Source organism: Martes martes, assembly GCF_963455335.1.
Source record: "Martes martes genome assembly, chromosome: 6".
Lineage (NCBI taxonomy): Eukaryota > Metazoa > Chordata > Mammalia > Carnivora > Mustelidae > Martes > Martes martes.
The window spans coordinates 98,121,702-98,145,846 of NC_137893.1; the positions used below are offsets into that span (position 1 = coordinate 98,121,702).

The 24,145-nt window shown below is 40.0% G+C and overlaps 1 protein-coding gene across 1 annotated transcript in view; it reads left to right on the forward strand.

Annotated features, from left to right (window-relative positions):
* The first annotated feature begins 1,817 nt into the window (after nt 1-1,817).
* The window catches only part of FBXO9 (F-box protein 9), a 44,034-nt gene continuing 21,706 nt past the window's right edge, over nt 1,818-24,145 (forward strand). Inside the window, exons 1-2 of the mRNA XM_080805312.1 lie at nt 1,818-2,795; nt 5,981-6,064. Of these exons, the coding sequence (XP_080661438.1) occupies nt 2,793-2,795; nt 5,981-6,064 (87 nt within the window). The 5' untranslated portion in view covers nt 1,818-2,792. The remainder of the gene's footprint in view (nt 2,796-5,980; nt 6,065-24,145) is intronic.

A 24,145-nucleotide genomic window follows, 5' to 3' on the forward strand; every position in this document is an offset into this window, starting at 1 on the left:
TGAATTCTAAGAACTCAGCATTGTTTTTTCCTAATAGAATCTGTAACAAAGACCTGAATCCCTCTCTCTTCTTGCTCCTATTGAAGAAACTCACAAGATACAAGATTTCCTGTCCCAGAAGGGAAAGGATCATCTGGCCACTTGGGAAATGTATAACATTTATCTATCTTTGTGTTTACCTATATAACACCCAAACCATATGGTAAATGAAAACTGAAAGTCTTTATCAATGAAAAGACAGGGAGACAAGAGGGATGACCTAGTAAATTATATTCTGCTCCCATGAAAGGTGATTTTTAAAGTATCCAAAATTACCAGTTGTCCAAGCAAGTCTACCCAGCAAATATAGGGACTCTCTTGTTCTACCTTTAACAAGGGTCCACTGAGCTAGTATGTGATTTAGGTCAGGAAAATTATAATCCTGTAAACATAATATGATAGGATAATACGAACCTGAAGTATAGTGGATACAGGGGATATTGGTCTAAAATAGAATATTAGTAACTGAAATAGAAGAGCATTTTATTTATTTTTTTTAATTTTAATTTATTTATTTGACAGAGAGAGAGAGACAGAGAGAGAGCACAAGCAGGCGGAGCAGCAGAGGAAGAGGGAGAAGTAGGCTGCCCGCTGAGTAGGGAGCATGATTAGGGATGGATCCTAGGACCCTGACAGCATGACCTGAGCTGAAGGTGGCCGCTTAACTGACTAAGCCAACCAGGTGCCCCCAAAATAACATTTTAATAAAATAGGTATTTAATTTATCATTATGAATACTAATTATTATTTTAAGATTTACTATTAATTAGAATAGAAATCATCTGAATTAACCAAGATATCTTAAATTAGCATTCAACATGTTTAATGAAATGGAGTAGTTCTGAAAACATTTCAGTACCTCATTGTTTATTTGCAAAACTGATTTTTTTGTGTTCATGAGTCACATATCACTTTCTTCTATTATAAATCCTTACATCTGACCTTCCCACCCATTTAAGTTGCAAAATCTAATTTTAAAGAGGTCATTGGGAGGAAATCATCCTTAAAAGACTAACGTTTCCTTTAAAAATTAAAACTGTTAAGTTTTGGGGCACCAGGGTGGCTCAGTGGGTTAAAGCCTCTGCCTTCAGCTCAGGTCATGATCCCAGGGTCCTGGGATCGAGACCCGCATGGGGCTTCCTGCTCAGCGGGGAGCCTGCTTTCTCCTCTCTCTCTGCCTGCCTCTTTGCCTACTTGTGATCTCTATCTGCCAAATAAATAAATAAAATCTTTAAAAAAAAGAAAAAATTAAAACTGTTAAGTTTCTTGGCCTTCGTTAAACATGAAGTTCCTTTTTCTAGGTAGCTGATTTAGGGAGCAATAAAAACACCTATCTGAAGGGTGGATCCTAATATTAAAGAAGTTGGGTTTTCTTATTGTAGCTCACCATTTTACCCCCCTCCTTTTTTACTCTTTTTTTTTTTTATGCCGAAGATGTATTGCATTTCTAGTATCTCCAGAATAAAATCATGGATAATAGATGTAAACTCTGGGATCGATGAACTCAGTCTTGGAAACCTAATCACTGCTAGCACCTGACACTTGGTAGAAATCGTAGAAACTCAGTAAATGTTTGCCAAATGAAGGTATGAGGCTGTAAGACTGTAGGTTTTCACAGAGCATGCAAACTTCCGTACTGAAAATAATGTAAAGTGTGGAAACATAATAAATTGCCTGATAAATAAGGGTGTCTTCTTAGGAAACAAAGTCAGGTGTTTGGGCTTTAAGAGGTGGGGCTCGTATCGCGGGATAAGTTCCGGCACTCTACGAGGAACAGCGGACTACAAATCCCAGAGTACCTCCCGGGCGCCGTCTCCGCAGGACTCGGGTTTCAGGGCCTTAGAAGCCCCAACGTCTTTCACCGGTTGCATGATGGGATCTATAGTAAGACATGCTTTGCGGGGCATTTATTTTCTCTTGCCTCTCTCCTGAGTCTATCTTTTCCTCAACCTCGAGATCCGTGCTTTCAAAAAGTTTAGCCATTCTAACAGCCTGTGACTGTAATGGAGCCTCTGACTGTAGTGGAGTTTCGCTGTTTCTCCGCATTCCCGGCGTGGGACTCTGGACAACCTCGGAAAAGCGTACTAGCGACCTCGCGGAGCACCAAGTTCAATGCTCTTGAAGGGTTGTTCGCCTTAGGGTCTCAACCCTAAATTTTCAGTTATAAACACTTTTTAGATAGTTATAGTTCAAGTTTGCATAAGGGGTCACTGAGACAAACACGTGGGTTGAATTTCGGGTCAGCAAATTGGTGACCCGATTGCCAATACGCGTCGCGCACGCAGTAGGCCCACGCCACCGACCCCTCCACTAGGCGGCGCGCGCGGGGCAGGTGAGCCGTGAGGCGCACGCAAGCAGTGGCGGTACTGCGCATGCTCAGTGCGCCGGCACAGGTTTCCGCAGTAGAGCGGGCAGCTACGCCGCGGCGTCCGGGCTTTCCAGCAGCGCCGACGCTCTGGTGTTCGTACGGTCCTCGGCCTCCGCTGGCAGCGGGCGTCCCTGCGCTCCGCGACTTCCCGGCCGTGGCTCTAGCGCGCCCGGATCTGGCCCCCTGCCCCGCGAAGATGGCTGCCGTACGCCGGGCCCGCAGTTACTGCCGCTGCCTGGTGCGCTTCTCCGACCGAGAACTCTGCTAAGCCTTGTTGCAGCAGACGGGCAGGAGTAGACACCCGGACACCCAGCACACCTCCTCGGGGGAGCGGTGCAGAGGGGGCGCGGAGAGCCCCTCGACCGCGGCCGGCTGCCCCGCCAGCATGGTAACCCGGGAGGGGACTCGGAGTGATACTGCGAGGCGGGAGTGCGGTGTGCAGAAGGGGGTAGGCCTGGGAGGAGCCCCGAGATAGCGGGAAGTGGAGACTGGGAGGAGTGGGAACGCCATCCACTGTAAGGCCCTTGGCCTGAGCGGGAGTGGAGCGGGTGCCAGCCCTGACCGCTCCCCGCCGTTCCTTCCTGCTGAACTCCCCCCGCCCCCCCCCCCGCGGCCCCCGGTAGCCGGGACCCGATGTGAGGAAGAGCGGGTGTGCAGGAGAGCAGAGAAGAATGCCTTTTCTTGGTTCGCTGAGGACAGCGAGCCAGTCTTACTCTCCTCTAGGGATTTTATCCAAAGCAATGAGGATAGGTTGAGGTGAGCCGTAGCAGGTCTGAAACTGGCGGGCGGGGAAGGGGGGAATCCTTGGCAAACGGAGACACTTGTTGATTTATTCCCTCTCCGGAAGGCAGTACCCACGGAGAAGCCGTTCAGATCCTTTAAGGAGTCCTGGGGTTAGGACGCGCCTGCCCCGTGATGCGTCATTGCCGAGGGTAGGATGTTGGCAGGCGGTCCTGGCTGTGTGGGATCAGAGGGATTATGTCTCACCTCCGAGCGGTGAGGGCCTGAGCAGCGTCAGTACGGTCCAAATGGAGAGGGACTGAGTTAAGCTCCAGAAATTGACAACGCAAATTCCTTGGGACTGTTGCATGCTGGAATATGTAGTCTCTGCTCTATGCTACCTTTCTTTGGCTTTGAATAAATTTCCCATCTGAGAAACTAATCTCTAGCTAGGATTAAATGAATCGAGTGTGAAATGATACCAGACTAATGAGTTCATCGCAGACAGTCAAATATTTATTGAATAAGTGGATGGCTGAAAGAATTTATTATATTAAGTTAACCTGGAGGATAGAAAAAGCAGTAATTGACTGTGCCTTTCAACTTTCGGAAGTGGTTGTCTGACCAGGATTAAGCACTTAACTTCTTATATTTCATTAATCCTGTTTGTAAAACAGGAGTAAAATGATGGAGACGTGAACTGCTCACGCGAAAGGTGCTGTTTATGTCATACTCAGTTATGAAAAATAACGTGAAAATCTCTGGGTGACAGCTGGGGATCTATTTATCTCAGTTGGTATTTGAGTTGGCAAAATGTAGTTAAACCCCCAATTTGATCATCATCGTACTGCCAGAATTAAAGTAATAAAGGATTGGAATTCAATAATAACAGGAACTCTCGGGAGAAGATGCTTTCTGTATTATTGATTTCTCATTTCTTTTCTCATCCTTGAGATACGCACAATTGGTTAATTCGCGCTTTTTTTTTCTTTTTTTCGCACTTACTAGTAGCCTGGCATAATGTTAGACCCCCAGCACGATATTAGATCTTCAGTATAACCAGATCAAATCACCAGAGGTAATTTATGGTAAACTTTTAATCATAGATTCTCATATATGAAAAGGGACCTCAGAGGTTACCACATCCAACACTCTCTCTTTACAGGTGTGAAAGCTGAGGCCTGGACAGGCTTTTACTATAACTCCATCAATGTGTTTGGCCCTCTGAGATTACAAATTTATGACTGATCCTTGTTCCCAACGCACTGACTCTAGGGAAGAGACCAAATGTCAATACAAATGTTAGATGCTATGATACAAGCACAAGTTTTGTAGGCAAACAAAGGCAATTCAGAAGACCAGAAAGTCCTTTTTACTGGGATAGTCCCTGACTGAGACCTTGAAGGATGAGAAATAGCCAAATGAGGAAGAAATTATTCCGGATGGAGAGAGCAAGCAGCATATGCTAGACCTTGATGCTGGAGAGAGCAGAGAAAGCTGTTGAAAGAAGTCACTTAGGCATGACTGCTCGGACAGAGCTAGAAGTCTGAGTTATTAAGGGGATACCCTGGAGAGCTCAGGTCCCCACACATTAGCTGTACTTAGAGTTTACAGTGATAAATCAGCCTCTTACTGGAGAATGGAAAGAGCCTTTTCAGTGGGATCTATAAATTCAAAGTCCTTCATTATTATTCTCCTATTAGTAGGAAAGCTTCTAGCTTAGCTACTAAAAATATATATTTGGTGATACACTAGTGCTTCAATTTTCCAGTTTTCTGGAAATTAATTCAGAATCTTGGCCTCTTTCATTTTTTTTTTCATTAATTTATCCTTTACAGTGTGCCTAGCACTTAACTTACACCATCTAGTTCAAGTCTTAAACGCACCTCTGCTCTGAGCCTGGTGGTCAGAGATAAGAAGCAGGGCTTATTTATGTTGCTCTGTGATGTACTGCATGTCTGTCTGGTGGCCAAGTTCAAAAATGTGTGTTAATGTAAATGTTTTTGCCCTAGAAACAAACTACAATGAAAATCTACAATCATAAACTTACATCTTTGGAACAAGTAAAATTGGTTTCATAATTTCTTACTTCTGACCCTCAGGTCATTTCCCCTATTGCTACATTGTAGGACTGAACACATGAAGTGTTGAGCAAGTCCCATTTGTTAATAAGTCTGTTAGCCAACACACTGATCTGAGGCAACATGTCATTTTCCCTGGAAGGTAGAATTCAGTTTAATTTAGCAAACATATGTTGAGAATACAAGAATAAAATGCAAGGAAACTGACCTGAAACCTGTACTAAACACCCCAGGCCATTGCACAGTAATTTTAGTCCAGTTTTATTCTACTTTAAATCAATTCAATATATAAAAACCTGGGTCTGTGAAACATAACAGGCTTCTTTACAAAAACATTCACTATTACATATCTGATTAATGAGCTTTCCTAGGACATTTAAAATAATAAATGGACAAAAGTCACATTCACATATTGGTAACATGCCAGTCGTGTAAAAGGAACGACATCCAAATATGGGCTAAAAACAGTCAAACTTTAAGTGATCCATGAAACAAAAACTATTTGCTGAACCCTATGCTGCAGCTACATATTATTTTTTGAAGCAAAGTTGTTTTAAATCACCTACTAGAACATTTTAGCCAGAGCCCAGTGAAGTTGTTTGTTCTACAGGGTTACTAAAGTATCAAATCATTAAACTTCTGCTGTGAAGGAGATACCTGGAGAGAAGCAACTAAATATTTCATTGGGCAGGTAGCTCAAGGAGATGTGGATTACAAAGGGAAACTGATGTTCGCATATTCCTGATGATTCTTTCCGTTTTTCTCCCCTCAGGCAGAAGCTGAGGAAGATTGTCATTCTGATACTGTCAGAGCAGAAGATGATGAAAACGAAAGCCCTGCTGAAACAGATCTGCAGGCATGTTTCTTCAAGTGTATATTTAATTCTTATTCCATTGCTTTCCACACATAAGCAAAAATTGGTCATACTTACGAAGATTTATCAGTTCTTTATTTTTTAAAATTACGTATGTATTTAAGTACATAAGTACGTACCCCCGATATGGGGCTCAAACTCACAGCCCCCAATATCAAAAGTCGCATTTTCTTCTGACTGAGCCAGGCAGGTGCTCCAACATTTATTGGTTCTTATTTGCATTAAATTTAACTGTATTTTCTTTATTTCTTTTTTTTTTAAGGATTTTATTTATTTATTTGACACAGAGAGAGATCGCAAGTAGGCAGAGCAGCAGGCAGAGAGAGAGGGGGAAGCAGGTTCCCTGCTGAGCAGAGATCTTGATGGGGGGCTTGTTCCCAGGACCCCGAGACCATAACCTGAACCGTAGGCAGAGGTTTAACCCACTGAGCCACTCAAGCACCCCTTAACTGTATTTTCATATTGGTTTACAGAATATGTAAATTAAAGCTGTGTTACAGATTTTTTTTTTAAGATTTTATGTATTTATTTGGCAGAGAGAAAGAGATTACAAATAGGGTGAGCATCAGGCAGAGGGAGAGGAGAAACAGCGGGGAGTCCAATGTGGAACTCGATCCTAGGACCCTAGGATCATGACCTGAGCCGAAGGCAGACACTTAACAACTAAGCCACCTAGGCGCCCAGACATTTTTTTTTTTTTTAACCATTTGTCTACATGTCGTTGTAGTATCATTGGCTATATTCCCTGTGATGTGCTTTTCATCTGTGACTTATTTATTTATTTATTTATTTATTTATTTTTTAAATTTATTTTTAAAGATTTTATTTATTTATTTGACAGAGAGAGAGAGATCACAAGTAGACAGAGAGGCAGGCAGAGAGAGAGGGGGAAGCAGGCTCCCCGCTGAGCAGAGAGAGCGATGCGGGGCTCCATCCCAGGACCCTGAGATCATGACCTGAGCCGAAGGCAGAGGCTTAACCCACTGAGCCACCCAGGCGCCCCATGTGACTTATTTATTTTATAACTGGAAGTTTGTACTTCTTAATCCCCTTCACCTTTTGCCCTTTGCCCCATTGTCCCCTCTGCCAGCCACCAGTTTCCTTTGTGTACTTATGAATCTGTTTCTGTTTTCTTGTCTGTTCATTTGTTTTGTTTTCTAGATTCTACATATAAGTGAAATCATATAGTATTCGTCTTTTTCTTACTTGACTTAGCATTATATCACCTACATCCATCCATATTGTCAAAAATAGCAAGATCTTATTCCTTTTTGTCGCTGAGTAATATTTTATTGTGTGTCTGTATACACATACACATTGACACATACATACAACATTTTTATCCATTTGTCTGTTGATGGATACTTTAGGTTGCTTCCATATCTTGGCTATTAATCTCTTGGACATCGGCCTATTTGCTACAAAAATAAATGTACATATAACTTTTTTTTTTTTTTGGAGGTACATGTATTGTTTTCAAATTACTGTTTTAGTTTCCTTTGGATAAATACCCAGTAGTGGAATTACTGGATTGTATGCTATTTCGATTTTTATTTTTTTGAGGAACTTTCATGCTGTTTTCCACAGTGGTTGGAACAATTCACAAGGGTGCCCCTTTTCTCCACATCCTAACCAACACTTGTCACTTCTTATCTTTTCGATTCTAGCCATTCTGACAGGTGTGAGGTGATAACTCGTGGTTTTGATTTGCATTTTCCTGATAATTAGTGATGTTGAACATCTTTTTTTTTTTTTTTTTAAGATTTTATTTATTTGACAGACAGAGATCACAAGTAGGCAGAGCAGCAGGCAGAGAGAGAGGAGGAAGCAGGCTCCTTGCTGAGCAGAAAGCCTGATGTGGAGCTCTATCCCAGGACCCTGGGATCATGACCTGAGCCGAAGGCAGAGGCTTTAACCCACTGAGCCATCTTTTCATGTACTGGTTGGCCACTGTCTTTTTTAGAAAAATGTCTATTCAAGTCCTCTACCCATTTTTTTTAAGGTTTTTTTGTTTGTTTTTTTGTTTGTTTGTTTTTTGACAGATCACAAGTAGGCAGAGAGGCAGGCAGAGAGAGTGGGGGGGAAGCAGGCTCCCCACTGAGCAGAGAGTCCGATGCGGGTCTCTATCCCAGGACCCTTAGATCATGACCTGGGCCCAAGGCAGAGGCTTAACCCACTGAGCCACCTAGGCGCCCCCTACCCATTTTTAATGGGATTATTTGTTTTGTTAGTATTGAGTTGTATAAATTCTTTATATATTTTGGATTATTTGCAAATCTCTTCTCCCACTAGTAGTTGCCTTTTTGTTCTCTTGATTTTTTCCTTTGCTATGGAGAAGGTTTTTATTTTGATATAGTCCCAATAGTTTATTTTTGTTTTTGTTTCTCTTACCTAAGGAGACACATCCCATAAAGATGTTACTAAGGCCGATGTCCAAGAGATTAATGCCTGTGTTTTCTTCTAGGAGTTCTGTGGTTTCAGGTCTTACATTTTGAGTTTAAGAAAGGTCTTACTTTGAGTTTATGTTTGTGTGTGATATGAAAAAGTGGTCCTGTTTCATTCCTTTGCATATAGCTGTCCAGCTTTCCCAGCACCATTTATTGCAGAGACTGTCTTGTCCCCCTGGCATATTCTTGCCTCCTGTGTTGTAGATTGACGATTTAAGTGTGGGCTTATTTTTGGGCTCTCTCTTCTGTTGATCTTTATATCTGTTTTTGTCCATCTTTATATCTGTTTTTGTCCCAGTCTCATACTGTTGTGATTACCGTAGCTTTGTAGTATATCTTAAAATCCAGAGTTATGATACCTCTTCAAACTTTGTTCTTTCTCAAGATTGCTCTTCAAGGTCTTTGTGGTTCCATGTGAATCTTAGGGTTATTTGTTCTAGTTCTGTGAAAAATACTATAGATATTTTAGCAGGGATTGCATTGAATCTATAGATTTGATTTGGGTAGTGTGGACATTGTAACAGGATTCTTCTAATCCACGGCTTGGGATGTCTTTCCATTTATTTGTATTGTCTTCCATTTCTTTCATCAGCATGTTATAGTTTTTAAAGTATAGCTCCTTCACCTTTTTGGTTAAGTTTATTCCTAGGTAATTTCTTTCAGGTGCAGTTGCAGATGGGATTGTCTTCTTAATTTCTCTTTTTGCTACTTTGTTCTTAGTGTACAGAAATGTAGCAGATTTCTATATATTCATTTTGTATCCTGCAACTTTATTAAATTCATTTATTACTCAAATAGTTTCTTGGTGGAGCCTTTAGGATTTCCTATATATATCTGGAAATAGTGACTGTTTACTTCTCCCTTAACAATATGGATACGTTTTAGTTTTTGTTTTTTTTTTTCTTAGAGATAGAGAATGCACACGTGTTGTGGGGTACAGGGAAACGGGAGAGAATCCCAAGCAGGCTCCATGCCCAGCTCCATGGGCATGGAGCCTGCCACAGGGGCTTGATCCCATGGCACTGAGATCATGACCTGAGCCAAATTCAAGAATTCCACCAACTTAGCCAACTGAGCCACCAAGCACCTCATGGATACCTTTTATTTCTTGTTTGATTGCTGCCACTGGCACCTCCAGTACTATGTTGAATGAAAGTGGTGAGTGGGCATCCTTGTCCTGTTCTTGATCTTAGGGGGAAAAACTTTGGATTTTTCACCACTGAGTATGATATTAGCTGTGGGTTTGTCATATATGGCCTTTATTATGTTGAGGTATGTTCCCTCTAAACCCATTTGTTCAGAGAGTTTTTATCGTGAATGGATGCTAAATTTTATCAAATACTTTTTCTGCATCTGTTGAGGTGATCATATGGTTTTTATACTTCCTCTTGTTAGAGTGAAGTATCGCATTGATTTGCAGATATTGAATCAGACCTTTGCATCCCTAAAATAAATTCCATTGATTGTGGTGCATGATCCTTGTAATGTATTACTGAATTCAGTTTGCTAATATTTTGTTGAGGATTTGTACATCTGGGGTCATCGGGTGACCTGTAGTTTGGCCTGTAGTTTTCTTTTTTTGTAATTTTCCTTTTCTTTGTTGGTGTCACGGTAATGCTGACCTTGTACAGTAAATTTGGGAAATTTCCTTCCTCTTCTGTATTTGAAATGGTTTGAGAAGAATGGGTATTAATTCTTCTTTAAACAATTGATAGGAAAAAAAAAATGTTTGAAATTCACCTGAAAAGTCATCTGGTCTTGGACTTTTGTTTTTTGGGAGTGTTTCGATTACCAGATCAAATGTGTTAGGGTAATTGATCTGTTCAAATTTTCTATTCTTGATTCAGTTTTGAAGACTGTATTTTTGTATTTTTCTACGACTTTATCTAGGTTTTTATCCATTTCTTCTACTTGTCCAAATTTTTGGCATATACTTTTTCATAATATTATCTTGCAATTCTTTGTATTTTTGTACAGTTCTTTTGTACAATACAATTCTTTGTATTTTGTCTGTTATTATTTCTCCTCCTTCATTTCTGAAGTTACTTGAGTTCTGTTTTTGTTTTGATGAGTCTGGCCAATTTTTTTTCCCCCCAAAAAACAGCTCTTCGTCTCATTGATTCTTTCTGTTGGTTTTTTAGTCTGTTTCATTTATGTCTGCTCTGATCTTTATTATTTCCTTCTTTGTACTATCTGTGGGCTTTGTTCTTCTGGTTCCTTTAGATGTCAGGTTAGATTGTTCGAGATTTGTCTTATTTCTTGATTAGAAACTTGTATCACTATGAATTTCCCTTTTAGAACTACTTTCAACTGCATCCCAAAGATTTTAGACCATTGTATTTCCATTTTCATTTGTCTCCCATGTATTTTTTTTTTATTTCCTCCTTGATTTCTTTGTCGATTTGTTGGTTGTTTAGTAATGTGTTATTTAGTCCCTTATGTGGTTATTGTTTTCCCTTTTTTTCCCTTGTAACTGATTTCTAATTTCATAGTGTTGTGGTCAGAGAAAATGCTTGATAATAATTTCAAACATTTTATTTTTTTATTTTTTATTTTCCAACATAGTTAATGTACAGTATTATATTAGTGTCACGTGTACAATGTAGTGATTCAGCAATTCCAGATATCATCCAGTGCTCACTAGAGCAAGTACACTCCTTAACTCCCATCACCTGTTTCACCCATCCTCTCATCCACCTCCCCTCTGGTAACTATCTCAAACTTTTCAAATTTATTGAGACTTATTTTGTGGCCTAGCATGTGATTGGTCTTGGAGGGCATTTCATTTACACATGAAAAATATGTGTATTCTATTGATTTTGGTTGAAATGTTCTGTATGTATCTGTTAAGTTCTGCTGGTCTCCTGTGTTGATTGATTTTTTTGTTGTTGTTGATTGACTTTTGTTTCCTTATTGTTTTTCTGTCTGGATGATCTGTCCATTGATGTAAATAAGGTGTTCATGTCCCCTACTATTGTGTTACTGTCCATTTTTTCTATGTTAATATTTGCTTTATATATTTAAGTTTTCCTATATTGGATACATAGGTATTTGTAATTATTATATCTTTTTTTGGATTGATCCTTTTATCCGTTTCACACTATTATATAGTACTTTTCTTTTCTTTCTTTTAAAGATTTTATTTATTTATTTGACAAACAGAGATCACAAGTAGGCAGAGAGTCAGGCAGAGAGAGAGGGGGAAGCAGGATCCCTGCTGAGCAGAGAGCCCAATGTGGGGCTCGATCCCAGGAGCCTGGGATCATGACCTGAGCTGAAGGCAGAGGCTTTAACCCACTGAGCCACCTAGGTGCCCTGTGTAGTACTTTTCTTTGCCACTTGCTACAGTCTTCATTTTAAAGTTTGTTTTGTCTGATACAGGTATTGCTTTTTTTTTTCCCCCCCCTTCCATTTGCATTCTATGTATTTTTCTCTCCCTTCACTTTTAGTTTGTATGTGTCTTAAGATAAAAGGTTTTTTTTTTTTTGCTGACTAAAACAGACAATAAATAAATAAAAGATACACTTCATTGGCTTATTTCTAAATACTTCTGTCACACACTTTTTATTTTTATTTTATTTTAGTCTTACAAATTATTTTTGTAAAAAAGAGATACACTGAATTAAATATTGGTACGTGGAAGTTGAAACTTGGTAAAGCTCTCAGCCTTGGCTACTGTGTTTTGTTGTCATCTTCATAGCTGAATAAATTATTTTTTCTTTTGGTAACAGTTTAATCCTATGACATAAAATAGATTTTAGAAAACAAATAGGCTTTTTTTGGGGGGGGGTTACAGTCTGATTTTTTTAAGTTTTTATTTTAATTTCAGTTTTATTCTAATTTCAGTTATTAACATACAGCGTTATGGGCGCCTGGGTGGCTCAGTTGGTTAAGCTACTGCCTTTGGCTCAGGTCATGATCCTGGAGTCCCAGGATCGAGTCCCACATGGGGCTGCCTGCTCAGCAGGGAGTCTGCTTCTCCCACTGACCTCTTTCCTCTCATGCTCTCTCTCATTCTGTCTCTCTCTCTCTTAAATAAAGAAATAAAATCTTTAAAAAAAAAACCAACATACACTGTTATATTAGTTTCGGGTATACTATACAATGATTCAACGATTCCATACATCACTTGGTGCTCATCATGACAAGTATACTCCTTAATCTCCATCACCTGTTTAACCCATTCCTCTACCCACCTCCCTCTGGTAATCATCAGTTTGTTCTCTATAGTTAAGAATTCTCTATAGTTAAGGGTTTGTCTCCCTCTCTTTTTTTCCCCCTTTGTCCTTTTGTTTGGTTTCTTAAATTTCAGTTATGAGTGAAATCATATGGCATTTGTCTTTTTCTTATCTCACTTAGCATTAGATTCTCTAGCTCCATCCATGTCATTACAAATGGCAAGATTTCATTTTTTTTTTAAAGATTTTATTTATTTGTTTGACAGAGATCACAAGCAGGCAGAGAGGGGTGGGGGGAAACAGGCTCCCTGCTGAGCAGAGAGCCCCATGCGGGGCTTGATCCCAGGACCCTGAGATCATGACCTGAGCCGAAGGCAGAGGCCCAACCCACTGAGCCACCCGGGTGCCCCAAGATTTCATTCTTTTTAATGGCTGAATAATACTCCAGTGTCTATACCACGTCTTTATCCATTCATTAAATGATGGGTATACTTGGGCTGCTTCTGTATCTTGGCTACTGTACATTATGCTGCTGTAACCATAGGGGTGCATGTATCCCTTTGGATTAGTGTTTTTGTATTCTTTGGGTAAGTACCCAGTAGTGCACTTGCTGAATTGAAGAATAGTTCTATTTTTAATTTTTTGAGGAGCTTCCAAACTGTTTTCTACAATGGCTGCACCAGTTTACATTTCTACCAACAGTGCATGAGGGTTCCTTTTTCTCCATGTCCTTACCAACATCTGTTGTTTCTTATGTTGTTGATTTTAGCCATTCTGATGGTGTGAAGTGATATCTTACTATAGTTTCGATTGGCATTTCCCTGATGATGAGTGATGTTGAGTATCTTTTCATGTCTTTTTTGGCCATGTGGATTTTTTCTTTGGAATAATAATGTCTGTCTTCTGCTCATTTTCAAATTGTATTATTTGTTTTTTGGGGGTGTTGAGTTTTCTAAGTTCTTTATCTTTTTCGGATACTAACTGGTTCTTAATTGTGGATATGTCATTTGTAAATATCTTTTCCCATTACATAGGTTGCCTTTTAGTTTAGTTGATTGTTTCTTTTGCTGTGGAGAAGCTTTTAATTTTATTTTTTTAAGATTGATTTATTTTAGAGAGAGAGTGCATGGGGGAGGGTCAAGAAAGGGGGGAGGGGGAGAGAAATTTAAGCAGCCACCATACTTAGTGTGGAGCCCAGTGCAGGACTTGATCTCACAACCCTGAAATCACAACCTGAGCTGAAACCAAGAGTTGGACGCTTAACTGACTCTGCCACCCAGGTGCCCCAGAGCTTTTTATTTTGATGTAGTCCCCCAGTAGTTTATTTTTGCTTTTGTTTTCCTTACCTCAGGAGACTTATCTAGAAGAAAGTTGGTATGGCCAGTGTCAGAGGAAGTACTGTCTTTGCTCTTTTCTAGGATTTTTAAAGTTTCAGAGCTCACATTTAGGTCTTTAATCCATTTTGAATTTATGTTTGTGTAGGGTATAAGAAAATGATGCAGTTTCCTTCATTTGCATGTCGCTATCCAGTTTTCCCAGCACCATTTGTGAAGAGACTATTTTTTTCCCATTGGATACTCTTTCCTGCTTCGTCAAAGATTAATTGACCATATATATAGCTGTGGGGTTTTCATATATGGCCTTAATTATGTTGACATATGTTATCTCTAAACTTACTTTGTTGAGGGTTTTAATAACGAATGCATGCTGTATGTTGTCAAATGCTTTTTCTGCATCTGTCGAAATGATTATATGGTTCTTATCCTTCCCATTATTGATGTGATGTATCACATTGATTGATTTGCAAGTATTGAGCCACCTTGCAACCCAGGAATAACTCCTACTTGATTGTGGTGAATGATTTTTTTTACTGTATTGTTAGATTCGGTTTGTTCATTTCTGTTGAGGATTTTTGCATCTGTGTTCATCAGGGATATTGACCTGTAGTTCTCTTTTTTAGTGGTGCTTTTATCTGGTTTTGTTATCTGGGCAATGCTGGCCTCTTCAAATGAATTTGGAAGTTTTCCTTCCTCTTCCACTTTTTGGAATAGTTTGAAAAGAATAGGTATTAATTCTTTAAATGTTTGGTAGAGCTTTGTGCAGCAGCAGTATTAAAGCCAATGAAGTTTATCTTAGGCACAATTATTGCTAACTAAATGTTTGGTAGAATTCCCTGTGAAGCCATCTGGTCCTAGACTTTGTTTGTTAGGAGGTTTTTTTTTTTTTTTCCTTTTCTTTTTTTTTTTTTAAACTGATACAGTTTCTTTGCTAATTATCAGTCTGTTCCATTTTCTTTTTCTTCCTTTTTGAGATTTAGTAGTTTATGTATTTCTAGGAATTTATGCATTTCTTCTAGATGTCTGTTGGTATATAGTTTTTCATAATATTCCCATAATTGTTTGTATTTATGTGGTATTGGCTGTTATTTCTCCTCTCTCCTTTGTGGTTTTGTTTGATCCTTTCTCTTTTTCTTGATAAGTCTGGCTAGAGAGTTATCAATTTTATGGATTGTTTTTTGCCAGAGACTCTGCTCCTGGTTTCATTGATATGTTCTATTGTTTTTTTTTAGTTTCTTCATCATTTATTTCTGCTCTAATCTTTACTGTTTCTTCATCATTTATTTCTGCTCTAATCTTTACTGTTTCCTTCTTTTTTCGTTCTTTTTGGTTTTAGGTTTTATTTGTTCTTTTTCTAGCTCCTTTAGGTGTAAGGTTAGGTTGTTTATTTGAGATTTGTCTTGCTTCTTGAGGCGACCTACATTGCTATAAACTTTTTAGAACCAATTTTGCTGCATCCCAAAGGTTTGGACAGTTGTGTTTTCGTTTATTTCCATGTACTTTTTAAATTTCTTCTTTTATTTCCTAGTTGACTCATTCATTGTTTAGTATCATGTTATTTATTTAAGGCCTTTATTTCCTTGTTGATCTTTTGCTTAGATGATCTGTCCATTTCAGTGAGGGGAGTGTTAAAGTCCCCTGCTATTATTGTATTACTGTCGATGTATTTCTTTGATTTTGTTATTAATTGGTTTATATAGTTGGCTGCTCCCATGTTAGGGGCATAGATATTTAAGATTGTTAGATCTTCTTGTTGGACAGACCCTTTGAGTATGATATAGTGTCCTTCCTCATCTCTTATTATAGTCTTTGGCTTAAAATCTAATTGATCTGATATAAGGATTGCCACCCCAGCTTTCTTCTGATGTCCATTAGCATGGTACATTGTTTTCCACCCCCTCACTTTAAATCTGGAGGTGTCTTCGGATCTAAAATGAGTTTCTTGTAGGCAGCATATTGATGGGTTTTGTTTTTTTATCCATTCTGATACCCTGTGTCTTTTGATTGGGGCATTTAGCCCATTAACATTCAGGGTAACTATTGAGAGATATGAATTTAGTGCCATTGTATTGCCTGTAAGGTGATTGTTACTGTATATTGTTTCTGCTTCTTTCTGGTCTACTACTTTTAGGGTCTCTCTTTGCTTAGAGGACCCCTTTCAATATTTCCTGTAGAGCTGGTTTGGTGTTTGCAAATTCTTTCAGCTTTTGTTTGTCCTGGAAGCTCTTTATCTCTCCTTCTATTTTCAATGATAGCCTAGCCGGATATAGTATTCTTGGCTGCATGTTTTTCTCGTTTAGTGCTCTGAATATGTCATGCCAGTTCTTTCTGGCCTGCCAGGTCTCTGTGGATAGGTCCGCTGCCAATCTAATGTTTTTACCCTTGTATGTTACAGACTTCTTTTCCCGGGCTGCTTTCAGGATTTTCTCTTTGTCGCTAAGACTTGTAAATTTTACTATCAGGTGACGAGGTGTGGACCTATTTTTATTGATTTTGAGGGGCGTTCTTAGCATCTCCTGGATTTTGATGTTTGTTCCCTTTGCCATATTAGGGAAATTCTCTCCAATAATTGTCTCCAATATACCTTCTGCTCCCCTCTCTCTTTCTTCTTCTTCTGGAATCCCAATTATTCTAATGTTGTGTCGTCTTATGGTGTCACTTATCTCTCGAATCCTCTCCTCGTGTTCCAGTAGTTGTTTGTCTCTCTTTTGCTCAGCTTCTTTATTCTCTGTCATTTGGTCTTCTATGTCACTAATTCTTTCTTCTGCCTCATTTATCCTGGCAGTGAGAGCTTCCATTTTTGATTGCACCTCATGAATAGCTTTTTTGATTTCAACTTGGTTAGATTTTAGTTCTTTTATTTCTCCAGAAAGGGCTTTTATCTCTCCGGAGAGGGTTTCTCTAATATCTTCTATGCCTTTTTCGAGCCCGGCTAGAACCTTGAGAATTGTCATTCTGAACTCTAGATCTGTCATGCTACCTATGTCTGTATTGATTAGGTCTCCAGCCTTCGGTACGGCCTCTTGTTCTTTTTTTTGAGGTGAGTTTTTCCGCCTTGTCATTTTGTCCAGGTAGGATTTGCTTTCTCCTGCTGTGGAATTCCGCTGTTCTTGGTGACTGAAGTTGGTTTTGGATCGGTTTCTTGTTGATCTTCTGGGGGAGGGGCCTGTTGTAGTGATTTTCAAGTGTCCTTGCCGCAGGCGGAATTGCACCGCCCTTGCCAGGGGCCAGGCTAAGGAATCCGCTCGGGTTTGCTTTCGGGAGCTTTTGTTCCCTGAGCGCTTTCCGTAGAGTTCCGGAGGACGGGAATGAAGATGGCGGCCTCCCAGTCTCCGGCCCGGAGGAGCCGAGAGCTTGGGGTTCCGCTCCTCAGTGCGCTCTCAGAGCAAAGCGCCCAACAGTCCCGCCTCCCTGGCTTGCGGTCGCGCCTCGAGGAAAGCAGTCAATTGTTGGAGCTGGAGAAAAGCGCCGGGTCGCTTTTGTCTCTGTGGCCTCCGGCCACGCTCCGAGCCCACCCAGCCTGCGACCGGCACAAGGTAACCCTGGGCTTAGAGCTCACTCCTCGGCTTTGTCGCTATAGCCGGCTTCCCCGCTCCAATACCTGCGAGCTCTGTGGCACTCAGACACCCCCAGTCCTTCTGTGACCCTGCGGGTCCTGGGGTTATGCTGACCCCGCCTGGGTTTCCCCCCAGTTTAGCCTCTGGAGCGATGTCTCCCAGTGGAGCCGACTTTTAAAAGTCCCGATTTTGTGCTCCGTCGCTCCGCCGCTTGCCGGGTGCCGGCCCCTCCCCCCGGGGTCTATCTTCCCGTCGCTTTGGATTCACTTCTCCGCAGGTCCTACCTTTCAGAAAGTGATCGATTTTCTGTTTCTGGGATTGTTGCTCTTCTTCTCTTTGATTTCCCGTTGGATTTGTAGGTGTTCACAATGGTTAGATAAGCTATCTAGCTGATCTCCTGCTACCCGATGTCGTCTCAGCCTGCTACTTCTCCGCCATCTTGACTCCTCCCCAGTATCATGTTATTTAATCTCTGTGTATTTGTGGTCTTTCCAAATCTTTTCTTGTGTTTGACTTCTAGGGTCATCATTTTATGGTCAGAAAAGATGCATGGTATGACTCTACTCTTGGCATTTGTTGAGGTTTGTTTTCTAGGCTAATATGTGATCTATTCTGGAGAATGTTCCATGTGCACTTGAAAAGAATGTGTATTCTTTCTCATTTTGCATAATTCTTTTTTCTCTTTTGTTCAGCTTTATTACTTTCCATTACTCTGTCTTCTAGGTCATTGATTCGTTCTCTTTCTTCCAGCTGCTGTTTGTTCCGTCAAATGTGTTTCTCATTTCGTTTATCGAATCCTTTATCTCTATGTTATTCTTTATCTCTGTGTTAATGACTTCACTGATGTCTTTTACTCTTCTCCAGTCCAGTGAGTATCTTTATGATCATTACTTTATTCTCTATTTATATATTTATATTTATATATATAAATATATATATTTATATATATTTATTTATATATATAAATATATATAATATATATAATTATAATATATATAATATATATTATATATAATTATTATTATATTATTATTATATTATATATTATATAATATATAATATATATAATATATAAATATATACAATATATATTATATATAAATATATATAAATATATATAATATATAAATATATATAATATACAATAATATAATATTTATAATATATATTTTTATATATATTAAATATATATATTTATATATTTATATTTATTTATTTTTAATTTTAAATATTTATATTTGTTTATATTTATTCTCTACTTATATCTCTATGATCATTACTAATTCTCTGTCAGGCAAGTTACTCATATCTGTTTCACCTAAATCTCTGGCCATGGCCTTGTCCTGTTCTTTCATTTGGGACAAATCCTTCTGTCTTCTCATTTTGTCTAAGTCTCTGTGCCTGCCTCTGTGAGTTAGGAAAGTCAGCTATGTCTCCTATTCTTGAGAGTGATGGCCTTAGGAAGAAAAGGTCCTGTAGTGCCCTGCAGTCTAGTGTCTCCTGTTCCCCAGGGCCTGGTGCTTCAGGGAGTGTCTCCAGTGTGTGCTCTGTGCACTCTGCTATTGTGTCCTGGCCGCTTTATCCTTCAGGCCAGTCTGCAGAGGCTCCTTTGGCTGTTACGGGCGGTGTTTGGTCCCTGGTCTGAATGTGTTGCGTTTTAACTAGGTGTGCTCTGGTCTGCTTATGAAATGACAGCTGTCCCCACTGCCACCAGAACTGAGGCCCTGTAAAACTTCTGGGTGAGGAAACATGGTGTAACAGGGGTTTGGGCTGCACTACTAGGGGAGAGAGGGCCTGCCGCAATGGGACTAAGGCAGTTGTGAATCGGAGGGGTGGTACCTGTGGATCATGGGGTGGTGGGGTTTGGTATAAGCAAGTTAGGTAGCAAGTGTCCACACTGTGCTCTCCCTTGTGTGCTAGTCTGTCTCTAGCCCTTCTCTGCAACTGTGACTCCCTCCCCACTGCAGTGTCCATGATCTCTTTCTCTCCTAAGCTGTGTCTCCACACTTCCTATCTTCTTTGATGTGGCCTCTTCTCTACCTTTGGTTGTGGAGTTTGTTCTGCCAGTCTTCAGGTCGATTTCTGAAGTATGTTGATTTGATAGTTATCTAGTTGTATTGGAGAGATGAAGCAATCCTAGTGTCCTCCTAATCTGCCACCATCTTTCAGACTCTGAAGTGAGTCTCTTCTGGGCAGCATATAGGTGGGTCTTGTTTTTTTATCCATTCAACACCCTGTTTTTTCATTGGAGCATTTGTCCATTTACATTTAAAGTACTTGTTGATAAGTATACTCTTACTGCCATTTTGTTCATTGTTTTTTGGGTTTTGTAGCTTTTCTCTGTTCCTTTTTTCTTCTCTTGCTGTCTTCCCTTGTGACTGATAGCTTTCTTTGGTGTTGTGTTTGGATTCCTTCCTCTTTATTTTTTGTGTATCCATTCTTTTTTTCATGTGTGGTTACCATGGGTTCATTTATCACATCCTGTGCATATACCAGTCTGTGTTCAGTTGATGGTCACTTAAGTTCAAATGCATTCTAAAGCACTAACTTTTCATTACCCATTCCCTGTTCTTTGTATATGATGTCTTATTTTACATCTTTTTAGTTTGTGTATCCCTTGCCTAATCTTTGTAGATATAGTTGATTTTATTACATTAGTTGTTCAGCTTTCATGCTGGCTTCACAAGTGTTAATCTACTACCTTTACTGTATGTTTGCTTTTACCAGTGAATTTTTTTTCTGTTAATATCTTCTTCTAGATCTGACCTTTTCTTTCACTTAAAGGATTATTTTTAACATTTCTTTTTTTTTTTTTAAGGAATTTTTTTTTTAAAGATTTTATTTATTTATTTGACAGAGATCACAAGTAGGCAGAGAGGCAAGCAGAGAGAGAGAGAGAGGAGGAAGCAGGCTCCCTGCTGAGCAGAGAGCCCAATGTGGGGCTCGATCCCAGGACCCTGAGATCATGACCTGAGCCGAAGGCAGAGGCTTAACCCACTGAGCCACCCAGGCGCCCCGATTTTTAACATTTCTTATAAGGCTGGTTTAGTGGTGATGAATTTCTTTAACTTTTTTCTATCTGGAAAACTCTCTCTCCCCTGTTCTGAGTATAGCCTTGCTGAGTAGAGTATTGGTTGTAGGTTTTATTCCTTTCAGCACTTTGATTGTAGCATGCCACCCCCTTCTAGCCTGTGAAGTCTGCTGAAAAATCAGCTGATAGCCTGATGGGGTTTCCCTCATAAGGAACTGTTTTCTTTGCTGCTTTTAAGATTCTCTCTTTATACTTTTTGCCATTTTAATTATGGGCCTTGGTGTGGACTTCCTTGGGTTCATCTTGTTGGGGCTCTCTGTGCTTCCTGGACCTGGATGGGTATCTGTTTCCCTCTCCAGATTAGGGAAGTTTTCAGGTATTCTTGAAATGAGTTGTCGTCCCTGCCTTCTGGAACCCCTATAATACAAATATTACTACACTCAGTGATGTTGCTGAGGTCCCTTAACCCATTCTTTTTTATTATTCTTTTTCCATTTTGCTATTGAGCTTGGTTGCTTTACATTACCCTGTCTTCTGCATCACTGATCTATTCTTCTGTGTCCTCTGATCTGCTGTTGATTCTTCTCTAGTGTATTTTGCATTTAAGTTACTGAGTTCTTTGGCTCTTATTGGTTCTTTTTTATATTTTCTATCTCTTGGTTGAGTTCCCACTGATTTCACCCATTTTTAAGTTTGTTGAGTATCTTTATGACCAATACTTTGAACTCTTTACTAGGCACATTGCTTCTCTTGTTTTCATGTAGTTTATTTGTTTGTTTTCACTGGGGGCGATTTTTGTCTTGTACTTTCATTTTGGACATTTTCCTCTGTCTCCTCATTTTGTCTGACTCTCTGTGTTTCTTTGTATTAGATAGGTCAATTACATGTCTTGGTCTTGAAAGTAGTAGCCTTGTGTGAAAGAAGTCCTGAGGTGCCCTGTAGCTCAGTCCCCTGGTCACCAGAACCAATCACACCATGAGCTGTGTAGGCTGTGTTTGCCCCGCTCTTGTGGATGAGCTATGATTGATAAAGGCATGCTGGTGGGTTGGACGGCCCTCAGTCCACTGGTTTCAGTGATCTACTTCTTCCTGCAGGCGCCCTGGGCAGGTTTTGTTCCTGGTGCTGTTAGATGCCTGGCTTCCATGGGCTTTATAGTTGTTGGAGTCAGTCTTCACAATGGCTGTCTGCAGTTAACTGCTACTGACAGCTGCAGGCACACCAAAGGGCAGGGCTTGCCTCCTGCACTGCCAGGAAAGAGGCTGGCTGCAGGGATTGACATGCTATTGTGTGGGGTTATCTCCCTTCCCATGATAGGAGTCCCTAGGAGGTTTGTTGGTCCTGGCCCGGGCTGCCTTGTTGGCTGTAGCAGGCATAGAGCTGTTTTGGATGGGTGCCTCTAGGGTGGGAAGTCTACAGGTAAATGCAGCAGCTGGGCACAAAGTGCTAGCAAGGGAGATGGATAGTGTTAGAATTAGCTCCTGCATGCACCCAACTATCCAGGCTAGGGGAGGGAAGAAAAATGGCACGTACCAGCACTTTTGTTCCTGGAGAACTCTCCTGCAAATACCCACCCCTTTTGGCACATGTTCTAGAATTAATTAATAAATGCCCTTTACATATATCCCAGCATTTGCAAAGTGCTACTTCTGTGCTATTTCCTGGTAGAGTTTTTAGTCTGCTGGCCCTTTAAGGATGGAGACTCCTTTTCCAAGAGCTCTCTGGCTCTCCTGGAATTAAGCCTCACTGATTTTCAAAGTCAGATGTAATGGGGACTCCTCTTCCCAGGGCTGGTGTGGGGTTTGATCCCCTCACTCCTCTGTGCTTGTGATGTCCCTCCTGTTAGTTGTTAGTCTTTCTGGGGATTTGGTTCCCAGCTGTATCTCTGCCCCTCTTACCCTTTGTGAAGTGGTCTTCTCTCTGTAACTAGCTGTGGAAGATCTGTTCTGCATCTTCAGGTCATTTACGGAATGAGTTGTGGTAGATGTTGTCTTGGTATGTCTGTCGGAGGAGGTGAGCTCGGGATCCTCCCTTTGGCCAGCTTCCACAAGCAGCAGATCCAGTCTATCCCTCACTACTGCTTCTGGGTGCTTTGGATGATACTGAAGTATCACGGGTTCCTTATGGGCGCTTTCCTACAGATACACGATCTTCGTGGAACTCTTGTTGGTAATTTATGGACCCCTGAGATTCACTTGGTTTCTAAAAGGTCTGTGCCTCTGACTTTATTAGCCAAAGCCCAAACGGAGAAAAAACTTGTTCAAATGTTAACACCTTTGCAAAAGTCTTAATTCAGTATTTTGGTATATTTTGCATTGAACAGATGTGTAGTGATGCACAAATTATTTTCTTATTCTGGAAAATTTTGAAAGTGCTCACACTGAAGATAATAATTGCCGTTATGAGGTTCAATATATGAGTTTAAAATGTTCCAAATAAGACATAACTTAAAACCCATCACCTTAAAAAGATTGACAGATTTGATCACCCAAAAGTTAAAACCTATATGTAGAAGAGACATCATAAATCAAGAGAAATGATTAGCTAGGAGAACTATTTACCATGTACTGACAGAGGATTGATACCCACCCTCAGTATATGGAACAGCCTTATAAATTAATTTAAATGACACAAGATAGAAAGATATGAATGGACAACTAATGGAAAAAATAATATAAATGGCTATTAAATATTTGAAGAGATAGTCTCATGATTTATAAAATACAGATTAAATCTACACTGAGATTTTTCTTAATCAGATTGGTGAACAGTGCCTTTTGTTGTCCAGTCTTTGAGGACATTCAAGCAGTGCACATGAAGTGTAAATTGCTACAGCTTTTTTGGAGGGCAGACTAGCAACATGGAACAAGATGAAAAACATACATTTCCTTTGATTGAGCAGTTCTTTTTTAAAGATTTATTAATTTTGAATAAGGGTACATGTACGTGTGAGTTGTGCAGAGGGGCAGAGAGGGAGAGAGAGAATCTCCAGCAGACTGCCCACTGAGTATGGAGGAGCCCCGTGTGGGGCTGGATCTCACACAACCCTGCGATCATGACCTTAGCAGAAATCAAGAGTCAGACACTTAAGTGACTGAGCCACCCAGGCACCCCTGATCAAGCAATTCTATTTGTAGAAAATTAATCTTAAGGAAATGATGGGGAAACTGAGTAAATATATATGTACAAGAATGTTTATTATAGCATAATATGAAAAAATAGACTACAACCTAATTATCCGTCATTTGTATTAAGTAATGGTACATTCATACACTGAAATACACTGCAGTCATTTAATAGGATGGGGCAAATCCTTGTGCATTAAAATAGAAAAATATTTATTGTAGTTACATTCGTGTATCTTACTGAATTTCTAAGCTTTGTAATACTTATTTGGAATGTATCATCTAGCAGACATTCAGTGTTTCTAAAGATTCTGTAGGGCAAAGGTGTATGTTTTGTGTTAGAAGCGGTTGGGTGGGAACCAGAACTGTTCAGAATGGCAAGAAAAGTTAT